Consider the following 13,608-nt stretch of genomic DNA (forward strand, 5'->3'; position numbering starts at 1 on the left):
AGTTAGCGACAATGGTCATTATAAGTCAAACAATGACAATTACAAAAAAAAAATAGTCGTTGGCAGTTGGCCGATAATAGGCATAGAAAAACGATTGACAAAAGTTGACCGGTAACAGTTACCATAAAACAATTGACAAAAATAAGCCAACAATAGTCACAAAAAAATGACCAACTTAGGGACATTAATCATTAAACACACAAAATTATCTTTTTAAAAGTTGGTTTTTGGTGTTTATCCTAAACCACATTTTTAAAATTTATTTTAGGTGGTTGCCAAACACATGATATTTTTTCCAAAACAACTTATTTCTTAATTTAATCACTTGAGAATACAATTTAAACACACTCTAAGGTTGGAGGTTCTTAAGTTGACGATTTGTGGAACATTTGCTACTTGGAGAATGTAATCAGCTCTTGAGCGTAGTTAACCTAGTTTTCTAAGCATGCGTGAGAGATGTGAGGTAATAAAAGTGGTTTATAATCTCGACATCATAGGTTAAAATTCGATATAATGGTTATGCTAGATGTTTCCCTTAGACGTAGGATATGTTTAAAGTTATCCTAAATATGATCTTAATTTTATGAGAATCCTTTAAAACCATCTTAGAACACTTCAACTAGAAAAAAGTAGCGTACTTTTAGTTCTAGCGTCTTTAAGAGTTCACACTGTGAGTTTCATGCAACGCTTTGAACCATGCTAGGAGCGGACTCTAGTCAGAGAGTGTTTACATGGAGGTTCGACAAGGTGAATAGGGAAAGTAGTTCATAATAAGTAGGTGAAGGATATGTGACAACACATCCCACAATCTCTTCCATTAGGTCGCACCGTTAGATTCCTATAATGTGCCTACATGTCTACCTTAGAGCGACCTTACCAATCGGAGAGTTGTATTATAGGATTCGAAACATTGCGAACTCTAAATATGGATAGTGTCTCTTAGATCAGTTTTCATATTGACTTTCCACTTTCAGGAGCATAATGATTCTTATCTATGAGATCTGAAAATGACGGGCTACACTTACCTAAGGAGTTAGTATATTCTCGACCGAAGTAGTGATAACTAAGTACTATAGGAATATGAGATATTTAGGAGTTAGCAATTGATCAAGATTGTCTTGGTTCAAAGGAGGAGTAATCGAATACCCCTCGGTAGAGGTTATTCTAAACATTTTAAATATCATTGCAAAACATTATCTTGAGGGATACATTATTAATATTTGCTAAACTAAATTGGTTATTAAAGGATTATAGTTTTTCACTAAATAGAATATGTTTTATTTTTCAGCATGAATAACTCAATAGTACAACTCTTAGCTTCTGAAAATCTTAATGGAGAAAATTATTCAACATACAATTTACTAGTAGATGATCCGAAAATTCTCTTAACAGGGGAATGTCCTTAAGTCCCTATCTCAAAAGCTAAGAAGGAAACACAAAGTAAATATATGATTTATTAGTTGTTGAAACATGATTAGCGAAATATGATATTCAACCTAGATACAAGATTCAAGAGCCACTAATCATATTTGTTTCTCATTTTAGAAAACTAGTCCTTGGAGAAAGCTTGCAGAAGGCGAGATTACTCACAAAGTTACAATTGGTGAGGTTATCTCGACCGAAGCAGTGGGAGACTTGAAGTTATTTTTTTTATGATAGATATATCGTACTTAAAGATATTTTGTATGCTTCTCAAATGAAAAGGAATTTGATCTCTATCTCTTGTATTTTAGAACAAAAGTACCGAATATTTTTTAAAGTCAATGAAGCGTTCATTTTTTAATTAAGGTATTTAAATTTAGTCTACTATACTTGAAAACAACTTATATAAGTTAAGACCTACTAGAGAAATTTTTTTCTTAAATACTGAGATGTTTAGAATCGCTAAAACTAAGTGTAAAAGACTAATGGTTTCTTCTAATGCTTATTTATGGCATTTAAGACTTGGTCACATAAATCTAAATAGAATTGGGAGATTGGTTAAGAACGAACTTCTAAGTTAGTTAGAGGATAATTCTTTACCTCCATGTGAATGCTGTCTTGAAGGGAGAATGACCAAAAGATCTTTTACTACAAAAGGTTTCAAAGCATAAGTACCTTTAGAGCTCGTACATTCAGACCTATGTGGACAAATGAATGTCAAAGCTTGGAGAGGGTATGAATATTTCACCAGTTTCATTGATGATTACTCAAGATTTGGTTGAGTTTACCTAATACATCACAAGTATGATTCTCTTGAAAAGTTTAAAGAATATAAGGTTGAAGTTGAGAATAAATTAGGTAAAACTATAAAGACACTTCAATCAGATCGAGGTGGAGAGTAAATGGACTTACAATTTCAAGACTATTTGATAGAACATGAAATCCAGTCACAACTCTCAGTACCTAGTATGCCTTAGAAGAACAGTGTATCGAACGAAGAAACCGAACCTTGTTGGACATGGTTCGCTCTACGATAAGATTCGCTCAGTTGTCTTATTCTTTTTAGGGATATGCACTGAAATTTGTTGTCCATATTTTGAATAACGTTCCCTCTAAAAGTGTTTTTGAAACACCTTACGAGCTTTGCAAAAGGAGTAAAAGTAGTTTACGTCACTTTAGACTTTGAGGATGTCTGACACACATGTTGGTGTAAAATCCTAAGAAATTGGAACGTTGTTCAAAATTGAGCCTATTTGTAGGTAACCCAAAGGCAACAAAAAGTAGTTTGTTTTATGATTCTTAAAGAAAACAAGATATTCATATGAACAAATGCCACATTCTTAGAGGAAAACCACATTTGGGATCATCAACCTCCTAGTAAATTAGTATTGAAAGAGATTTCCAAGGACATTACAGATATACCTAGTTTATCCACTAAAGTAGTTGATAAAACTAGTATATCTGGTTCACATTCTTCTCAAAACTTGAGAGTGGCTCGACGTAGTGAGAGGGTTGTTCATCAGCCAAACCGTTACTTAGGTTTAACTGAAACTCAAGTCATCATACCTGATAATAGCATGGAGGATTCGTTGACCTATAAGTAGGCAATGAATGATGTGAACCTTGACTAGTGGATCAAAGCCATGGATGTCGAAATGGAGTCAATGTACTTCAATTTTGTATGGACTTTTGTAGATCAACCCAATGTCGTAAAACTAATTGGTTGTAAATGGATCTACAAGAGAGAAATGAGACCAAGCCGATAAAGTATAGACTTATAAGGCTCGACTTGTGGCAAAGGGTTTTACCTAGAGAGAATGAGTGGACTATGAAGAAACTTTCTCTTCTGTTGCCATGCTAAAGTCGATTAAAATACTCTTGTCCATCGCCACTTTTTATGACTTTGAAATTTGGCAGATAGAAGTCAAAACAACTTTTTTGAATGGTAATCTTAAGTAGAGTATCTATATGACTCAAACAAAGGGGTTTATAGAAGAAGGTCAAGAACAAAGGGTTTGTAAGCTTTAAAAATCCATTTATGGTTTAAAGCAAGCATCTAGATTTTGGAATATAAGATTTGATATTGCGATCAAGTCTTATGGCTTTTAGCAGAATATTGATAAACCTTGTGTTTACAAAAAAGTTGTCAATTCCATTATAGCATTCCTAGTTTTATATGTTGATGATATTCTACTCGTTAAGAATGATGTAGGTTATGTGACTGACTTCAAAAAATGGCTAGGTACGCAATTTTAAATGAAAGATTTGAGAGATGCACAATATGTTCTCTGAATCTAAATTGTTCGAATCCGTAAGAACAGAACTCTAACCATGTCTCAAAAAAGGCATGTTGCCTTACATACATAGAGTTTATTTGTTAAAGGATCAATGTCCTAACACACCTCGAGAAGTTGAGGATATGAGACATATTCCCTATGCTTATGCAGTTGAGAGTTTGATGTATGCAATGTTATGTACTAGGTTTGACATATGCTACTCAATAGGAATCTTCAATAGGCATCAGCCCAATCTCGGACGCGATCATTGGACTATCATTAATAATATCCTAAAGAATCTTAGGAGAACAAAAAACTACAAGCTCGAGTATGGTACTAAGAATTTGATCCTTACTGGATACACTGATTCTAATTCCCAAAATGATAAAGATGCTAGAAAGTCTACATCGGAATCTGTATTCACTCTAAATGGAAGAGCAGTAGTGTGGAAAAACATAAATAAAACATGTATAGCCGACTCCACAATGGAAGCTGAATGCATTGCTACTTGTGAAGCGACAAGGAAAGCAATATGGCTAAAGAAGCTCTTGATAGATATGGAAGTTGTTCCTAATATGCATTGATAACTTGTAGAAATACAAGTTATTGTAGCATTTTATATAAAATAATGAAGCCTTAATGCATAAGATTTGGAAGAAAATGCAAAGAAAAGTAGAAGAATTGAACAAGTTATGCATTGCAAACTACAAAATGAAGGAATTATTTATCGCAAGAGTTTAGGCAAAAAGAAGAAGTATAGCCTGGCAGTAGAATGCCAGGCATGAGACGGGTGCAACCACTAAGGTGATGCTTATAATAAACTAGGCGATCTGAAGCACTAGCAGAGAAAATGGTTGGCACAAATTTCAGAAAATGACAAAAGGACACATTTGTGGTGCTGATACAACTTTATCAGAGAAATTAATGGAGCATAGAATAACTTGTCATATCAACCATCACCTATAAATAGAGATGTTTACTTCAGTAAAAAAGTGTGTGAAATTTGATCCTAGAGAGCAAGCTCATACTTCCATTCTTTCTTAAAGTTCAGGTGAGAGTCTAGAATAAAAGCGAGAGAGATTTTCCCTTTTATTTCCCCTCATCGCAATAGGAAAAAATCAGAGCCAAGGAGTATGAGAAATCATATTTTGAGGCTTGATTCATTTTTTGTATTCCATTTTATATTTCTTTTGTATTAATTTGTAATATTGAATCGATGGCCAAGAGGCCTAAAGTTCTAGTTATAATATTAATACATTTCTTCTACCATTCTCCTATATCTCTTTAGCTTATCACTTTCATCTCATTTAATTAGTTATTGAACAATATAATGTGTTACGTATGAATTATAAGTTCGGCTTAGCTGAACGCAAATATGAATGCCTTGTTTTATTGGAGAGAAAAGACAATTATATTGACAGTGATCACTTAACACGTGAAAGCACGTATTTAACTAAATGGATGGCGAAGAGAATTTAGAGATACATACAGATGGATTAGATACAAATCATAGCTTATTTTAATTATTTGAATCTCGAAAGGTGAGTAAGTATGGAAGGCGCCAAGAGGATGCTTGCCTTAATTTTGAAGTTAATAGATGCTTTATATCGCTTCAAAGTGTTAATACACAATAAATTGCAACTAATTAGTTAAATATTTTTTCATTTCGTGCCTGCTATATGAGTTCACAATTCATTACATTTCATCGCCATGTCCCTCTTGCAACCCCAATTGCACCTTAATGTATATAATTAGGAAAAACATACTATGCATGCTTATATTGTATAGAGTATACCGGATAAGTTTAGCTGCACGACAAACTCAATTAGAACAACAATTTTTTGAGTTCGACCCTGGACTTACCAGGAAACCTTTTTAGCTTACACTTAGACGGTAGAGAGGAAAACTTGTACTGCATGCATAACATTATGAAATCAGAAATGGGTAGGACATGCATCTTTTTATCGCACCATCCTATCCTAACCGCCTACTAAGTCGCTCAATTAAAGCTTAGCATGACATATATTTGAAGCAATGTTTATAATGAAAATGCACAACAAGCATGCATCTGCCCATCACTTTGTACTATGATAATAGTGACGTAGTTGCCAATTCAAGAGAACCAAGAAGCCATAAACGAGGAAAGCACGTAAAGCGCAAGTACCATCTTATACAGGAAATTGTACATTTTGGTGACATTGTTGCAACCCAGATACCTTCTAAGCAAAAAATTGCTGATCCTTTTACAAAGGCCTCACGGCTAAAGTGTTTGAGGGTCACCTAAAGAGTTTAGATCTACAAAGTTTAAGAATTAGGACAAGTAGGAGAATGTAATATTTGGATATATGCCCTAGTTTATTGTATTCATATGGTTATTGTATTCATATGTTTATTGTACTCATATGCAATATTTTCTCATGGTTAAATTCAACGTTGTTTTACCTTACTAGGAGTTTTAGTCCAAGTGGGAGTTTGTTGAAATTTATATCCTAAAACTCGTAGTTTGTAGTTTAAATTATATTATATTCAATAAAGTGGCTATTGAGAACTTATTATTGAAAATTGAGTGCTATAATATTGAATTCAATAAACTAATGTCCCAAGGATATGTAGTGCAAACTTGAACTTTATGGAGAGACACGTGATCGAGTTCGAGTATATAGCCCAAACGATCTATAGTGTATGAATAAGGTTGAGTCCATTGTTTTAGGGACATTATGGATGCAGGCCGCTTTGTAGTTAGTACAAACAAAGTGATCCTGAATCGTTCATGTACAGACATGAAAGTGGAGTCATCTTATGTAAAGAGTTCGCATAAGATCGGAACCATGTCACTTTTAAGTTATAACACTATTGACTGTAAAAACTGACTATTTTGATTATGGTGACCTAGATAACTTAATCTTAATTATGAGCTACCTATGAACTTCTATTCAAATAGAATTATCCTTAGGTCTGCATGAGTGAGAGCAGCTCAACAACGTTGGAGCAGTAAACCTCCCATTTCAGGGGTATGACCAAGTGGTTGGCTAAATACATAGCATGGAAGACAAAATACACTCTTACCCGCTTTAGGGTTAGTATATAGGTTTTTCTCTTAGGGATTCAATCCAAGTCTTGAACAAGGGGTCTCACCATCTCATTGACTTGAGAGAAATTTGGGTTATAGGTTAAACCTTAAACCAATTGTTCGATAGTGGATCAGTGAGACTTAAGAAGCAAGATGTAGTCTTGGGGGTAAAATGGTATTTTGACCTAACCGACGTTAGGAACATCCTGTGAAGGATTAACTTACTGATCATGGTTATATCAGATGAACACAAATATATCTATAGTTAGGGGAGTGCAATTACAGGACTTTAGTGTAATGACCTATTAGTTAACGAATGTTGATTAACTCGGTCTAAAAGGGTTTACCCAGTTAATCTCGGATCGTTAGAGCCCATAATCTATAGGTTCATGGTTCTCCTGCTAGCTCATATGGAATTAACTTAGAACAATATGTTAGAATAATTCAAATTGTTCAAATTAAGTAAAAAGAAAGAAATGACAAGTATATGTGATATAGTTGTCGATTATTTGTTTGATATAGAGCTTTATGTTTAAATGTTATTTAAATATTAAAAATATGGATGCAGATTCATATTTGAAAGCTCTGAATTGATGTAAATGGTCATTATGGAAAATAGTAGACATGTGCAGTAGAATAACGGATCAATTTTACCTTAATTGCAGCTAAATAATTTAGTTATATTAACATAAGGCTACCCTAATAAAATGAAATTAGGGTTAAAGGGAACGTACCTTCGAAGTTTCCCGTTCCTCAAAATCTCTCGACAAACACGATCTCGGGACTACCACTAGAGTTAACCCGCTATTCTTCGAACTTAGAACCGGGTTGTAGGACCCATTAAATGAAGGAAATTGAGAGAGGAATGGAAATTGGAGGTAAAGTTTAAAGGTTGAGAATTTTTAAAACAAAATAGAATTATGTAATTCAATTAGTTTATATATTAACATGTGTTCTATCTTAACCCTAATTAGATATTAACATGCTTAAGACAAAAAAAAACCTTAATTACACTAATTAGGGTTAAGATAGAACACTTGCCTTTGTAGCTTCCCGAAGCTCTAATTCTTCTCCAGAACGAACCAAACTACCAGTAGAACTGACTCGCTATTCTCCGAACTAAGAACAGGGTTGTAGGACCCGTTAAGTGAAATGATTAGAGAAAGAAATGGAAATTAGAGGTGAAATTTAGTGTGAGATGTGGGAGAGAATATGGTTTAATTTTGTAATTCAAAATTACAAAATTGGCAAAAATTCTCCTCCATTTGTAAACTACCCCTTAAATAGACAAATTACATGCAAAATTTGCATGTAATTGGACCACCAAAGCCCAACACCTCACAATCCACTATCCATTAGTGGATTGATTCACCATTACATTTTCTCTTAGTGGACTTGGTGTCATCTCCATAAGCTTCCACATAGCCCACTAAGAGTTAATGAAATTATACAACAAAATGTTGGATTTTTCCACTAACTTTGGTCAAGGGGCAAAATGGTCATTTGACCATTCTAGTCAAAGTCAAAAGTCAACATTTTTACTTTTTACCATTTTGTCCATCTTGACTAATTTCGACCTCCCGAGCATGAATCCACATTCATTTTCTTGAAATTCAAATTACATTTGAATATAAAACCGGTCAAAGTTTGAATTTTCAAAGTCAGAAGTCAACATTTTGACTTTTCACAACTTTGACCATTTCGATCAATTTCGAGCTTCCGAATATGAATCCATTATTCATATTTTTAACATTTAAATCACATTTAAACATAAAGCCCTATAACCAATGACTATATCACATATATTCGTCGGTTTCTCTCTTTTTACCTAATTCGAACAATTCGAATTATTCCAACATGTTGCTCTAAATTAGTTCTGTATGAGCTAGCAGGGGAACCTAATGGACCTATAGATTGTGGGCTCCAACGATCCAAGATTAACTGGCTAAACCCTTTTATACTAAGCTAATCAACATTCGCTAACTAGCGAGTCATTCCACTAAAGTCCTGTAATTGCACTCCCCTCACTATAGATATATTTGTATCCAATTGATATAACCATGATCAGTAAGTTAATCCTTCACAGGTTGTTCATAACCTCGATTGGGTCAAAATACCATTTTACCCCCGAGACTACATCTTGTTCCTTAATCACGGAGCATTTTTATTTTCCATTATAGGCCTGTAGGCTTTTTTTGTTATTGAAGTTGGATGCTAATAAATCATAGGGTATTTTTATTTTTCATTGTGGACCTATGAACTTTTTTCGTTTTCGAAATTTTCATGTCTAAATATTTTTACCTTCTTACTATATTTTTCTAAAGACCCGTAATACAAATTCATTAATTAATAAACCATAATTATTAAAAATTTATCAAACTGTTTCTAATATAGTCAAATGTCTTTAGCCATAAACTACTCATTTTATAACTACCTGTAATTTGTTAAATAATTAATTTTTCTCAAAAAGCATTGAATTGGATTTATTGTTTGTTCATTATTCAATTAAAGTTTGAGGGCTGTCATAATTAATTCTACAAATTAAATATAAAACAACTTATTCTAGCGATAGATCGACTTATTATTTTCAAACAACCTCATGACATATTTTAGTATATTTAAAAAAAAAAATCTTTTATTACGGCAAAATATTTATAAAATAATTTTATATAAAAATACTCAAAAAGTTCTTAATAAAAAATATAAAACATGTCCTACCAAATACACCATAAAAAATGTGCATAGTATATTTAGTACACGATCGTTTAGATTTAACTATTGTTTCATACACAATTATTTATATTTGACTATTGTTTCATACACGATTATTTAGAGGTACACGATCGTTTAGTTTTTCCAAGATTTTTTGGTACTCATTTATATTATTTATACGACCGTTTATCTTTTCAAAATTTACACAATTGCTTAGATTTGACTAAACGATATCTTTTTTAAATTATTTATTTATTTACACGATAATTTATTCTTTTCATTTGTTTGCATGTTATCATTGAGATTTGACTATTTTTTTTCTATATAAGATCATTTGACTACCCAAATCTAAGCAACGTTTTTTTCAAGTCTTTTATATTTAATACACGATCTTGAACAAAATAACAGTCTGAAAAAAAAAAGACGATAGAAAAAAAAATTACAGACAAAAATAAAAAGAAAGACAATAAAAGGAAAGACCAAACTTGAGATATTTTTAAAATGTGGCTAATTTCATAGAACCATAATATTTTACTAGTTTATTATTTTTATAAAAAATTTCCTTTTAAAAAATTAGATATATTTTAAAAACTTTTCAATGTTCGGAAATATCTTTTATACAAAATACTAACGATTTCTACCCACAGCGGACACAGGTGGTGCATGGCTGTCGTCAGCTCGTGCCGTAAGGTGTTGGGTTAAGTCCCGCAACGAGCGCAACCCTCGTGTTTAGTTGCCAACCGTTGAGGTTGGAACCCTGAGCAGACTGCCGGTGATAAGCCGGAGGAAGGTGAGGATGACGTCAAGTAAAAATATCTTTTCTTTTTCTAAAAGTACGGAGTTTGTAGTTATTTGGTATAACTTAGCCTAATAAAAACATCATCAATTGCCGACTCGAATGAAAATGTATTTGCGAAACAATAGACTTTTATATAATGGCTAATAATGACTATATTTAAACAGTATCTTCAAAACACATCAAATTCACCACCCAAAGTCAGTGCCAAAACTAAGTATTTAAAAACAAAAGGAAGAGTCTGTTACACGGTGACTATGACAATCAAAGTAACCAAAGGTTCACTCAAACAATTCCTGAACATATGCATGGAACAACATCATACTTCTTTTTATGAGAAAGGAAAAAGAAACTACCCACTATAGCCAGATGATGCGCCTTCTGTTTACTCCTGCATCCACAAATTCACCTTTCATATGATCAGACAACTATAAATGTCTCCTCAGACAAAACAAAGACAAGTTTTATGCAATAGAATTCACCATTATTCATTCATAACATCTACTTTCATTAGTCAAGTCCTCACTTTCATGGTCATGGCTGTTAAATACTTTCTTTTTTTAAAAAGATAAAACCTCTCATCATATATCAAACCAGTGTTAAAACCATCTACTACACTGTTCTAACCCTCTAAAAATTTCAAGTCTTGCTCATCCCTAGCAGTCACTTCATCTAAGTTATAAATAAGACCCGTCCTAGTATCAAACTGAATGACCCTTAACTTAACACACTTCCTCTGACGCTTTAACTATCAGTCTGTTACATCGTGTTTAGATTAATTAGAGAAAAAAAGTCATTTTTATTTACACTATTTTGACGAAAATAGTCTAAAATAAACTTTAAAAGTGTTTCAAAAGCTAGTTTAATTGATTGCTATACACTTCATTTTTTTCCAAAATGACTTGTTTTCATAATTAAACATTTGAAAAGTCAAACCAAACACCCCTTTAGTTCTAATAGAGTCTATACACACCTAATGTTAGAATGACTTCATTAGATTTAAATCTGAATAAACTAGGAAAGGAGGCAGGTCTCTGTCATTAACTAACTTATTTGTATAAGGACATAGAGTGACTTCAGATTATATATGCTTAATAATATATGAAGTACTTTAAAGAGTCTGCAAAATAGCAGCAATGAAGCAGTGTGAAGTTTCAATGGAAATCTATTTTGAGTAAAATGGATTTGGCTTTTAGCAATGTTGAAACTTGAAGGGTACTCAGACACAGTAGCAACAAAATAGAAGAAGATATCTCATACCTCGTCGTCGTCATCTTCGCCATCTTCTTTATTCTTCTTGAGGCGAGTAGTACCACCCTCTTTAACAATGGGCAACTTCATCTGACCAAAAGGTGTCTCGACATGAATATTCCCTTTTATGGTGTAGCCAGTGCCTCTTCCTCTAATCATATCCCAAAGTGCAGAACCGAAGTCCTTTGGCCTGAAGGTGATGGGTAAGTCAACGTAACTGATACCATTTTTATCAATGGGTGTAAATTCGGAGAGATCCGCACTTCCGATACTAACATCGGAGAGCCAGACTTCACAGTCTAGGTCCTTCAATCCCAACTCAAAGTCATTCTTATTCTCCAATTTTAAATGGAGAATGGCAACAGTTTCTTCAAAAGAAAATCTCTGAAACTGTATCTTTTCAATATCAACATCGGGCTTGTAAGGAATAGGGATCTCTCCAGTTTTCTCAAGTGGCAATGTCAACCTACCAAAAACAGGGACATCCACAATCAGATCAACCTTGATCCTGTAAGGAATGATACTGCCAGGTTTAATGTCATGATATGTGTTCCTTATATCATCAAAAACCAACTTCACAGGAATTTTGACAGTCTCCTCTCCATGAGCATGAATTGTTCCAGCATCGGGAATCAGCCCAGCGATCAGTTTCCTGCCATCACTCTCTATCAAATAGTCAATGTCAACTAGGGGAATAGGAACAGGATTGGGGTTTTTAATCAGAACATCAACAACAATCTCAGCCTTCTCAAGACTGATGGATGGAATATGAATCGCACTAACATCGGCCGTCGGTTTCCCAAAACCGATCGTTTCTTCAATCTTTTCACCGATGTCGTGAATGAAATCTTTCACTTTGTCAAGGAATCCACCCTTCCCTTCACCTTCATCTTCCTTGTGGTCTTTGCCTTTGTCACCTCTTTCCACGATCTCAGGCTTATCAGAAGACGCCATAACTTCATTGCAAATTACAAATGCAAAAATTTAGAACCATTCTCATATTCATTCGGGTTTGTAAAATGAAAAGGATGCAATTGGATGATAAAGTAAACAAATTAAATGGTGCATACGAAAAATGCATAGTTTGACTCAGCAACATGAACCAAAATTCTAGAGACTCAGATCAGAACTATTGTTCGAGAGACAAGTTACAAGTTATATTAAAGTTTCTAAAAGTCTACCAAACTAATGAGAGTTCATAAAATTAAAGAAACCAGCGAAAGTGAAGAAATGATACAAAAGGGAATAACAATTTAGCAATAAGAAATGGTGAGATTTTTGCAGAATAGAACCTCAAAAAGCAATGGATTGAGGATTCAAATCAGATAATGAAAGGTGGATGGGATCGTATCGGGTAAAAAATTTCAGATGAAGAGAAGATCAAACAAATATGAACAGAAAACGAAGAGAGGAAATAAAAGAGTAAAGAAAGAAAAGGAAAGAAAAGAAAAGAAAAACCGAAAGAATGAGAGTAGAAAATTGAAAAAAAGTAGAAAGGAGAAGAATTAAACCTGTGAGAGAGAAAGAGATATAGAGATCCGAAGGGGAATTGGAGCAGGAAGTGAAGTAAGAAGTAGGAAGAAGAAGAAGAAGAAGAAGAAGAAGAAAGAAGAGAGTGAAACAAAGAAAATGGTGAATGAGATTTAGATCCAAAGAAAGAGGATGAAATGATTGATCACAATTCAGATTAGCGCCAACCGACACGTTGGTGGCCTTTACGCGTTGCCGACCAATTTTCTTTCCTCTATTAATTCACGTCCTCAACTTCGTCATATATTTCATAAAATTAATCATTTTTTAAATATCATAAGTTTCTTCTTCCATTTTTATTCCTTCATACGAAATGACTTCTGCAATTTTTTCACAATTAAAAAAAATCTTAATAACTGTGTTCTAAGTTTTGAAAAAAAAATCGTTTAAATTTGATCCTAATCTAAATGATCGTATAACTAAAATTAAACGATCGTGTAGAAAAAGAATTTAAAAAAAAAAATCGTGTAACCAAATACGAAAGATCGTGTAACAAAATTAAACGATAGAATTGAAAAAATAAATTGTAACCATATCTAAACGATTATGTA

General features: G+C 33.3%; 1 protein-coding gene across 2 annotated transcripts; it reads right to left on the bottom strand.

Moving 5' to 3' along the window:
• Positions 1-10,389: 10,389 nt before the first annotated feature.
• LOC103496938 (uncharacterized) lies at positions 10,390-13,282 on the bottom strand. Of its 2 annotated transcripts, none has more exons than XM_008458989.3 (3): positions 13,039-13,282; positions 11,537-12,483; positions 10,390-10,667 (listed from the first exon to the last, which is right to left on the bottom strand). In XM_008458989.3, the coding sequence occupies exons 2-3, from the start codon at positions 12,479-12,481 to the stop codon at positions 10,662-10,664; spliced, it is 951 nt and encodes a 316-aa protein (XP_008457211.1). In that variant the 5' UTR covers positions 12,482-12,483; positions 13,039-13,282; the 3' UTR covers positions 10,390-10,661. The 2 variants fall into 2 exon arrangements, with proteins under 2 accessions (XP_008457211.1, XP_050940401.1); XM_051084444.1 differs by having other exon boundaries at positions 10,390-10,664; positions 13,039-13,243.
• Between the last annotated feature and the right edge of the window lie 326 nt (positions 13,283-13,608).

Source organism: Cucumis melo, chromosome 5 (assembly GCF_025177605.1).
Source record: "Cucumis melo cultivar AY chromosome 5, USDA_Cmelo_AY_1.0, whole genome shotgun sequence".
Taxonomy (NCBI): Eukaryota; Viridiplantae; Streptophyta; class Magnoliopsida; order Cucurbitales; family Cucurbitaceae; genus Cucumis; species Cucumis melo.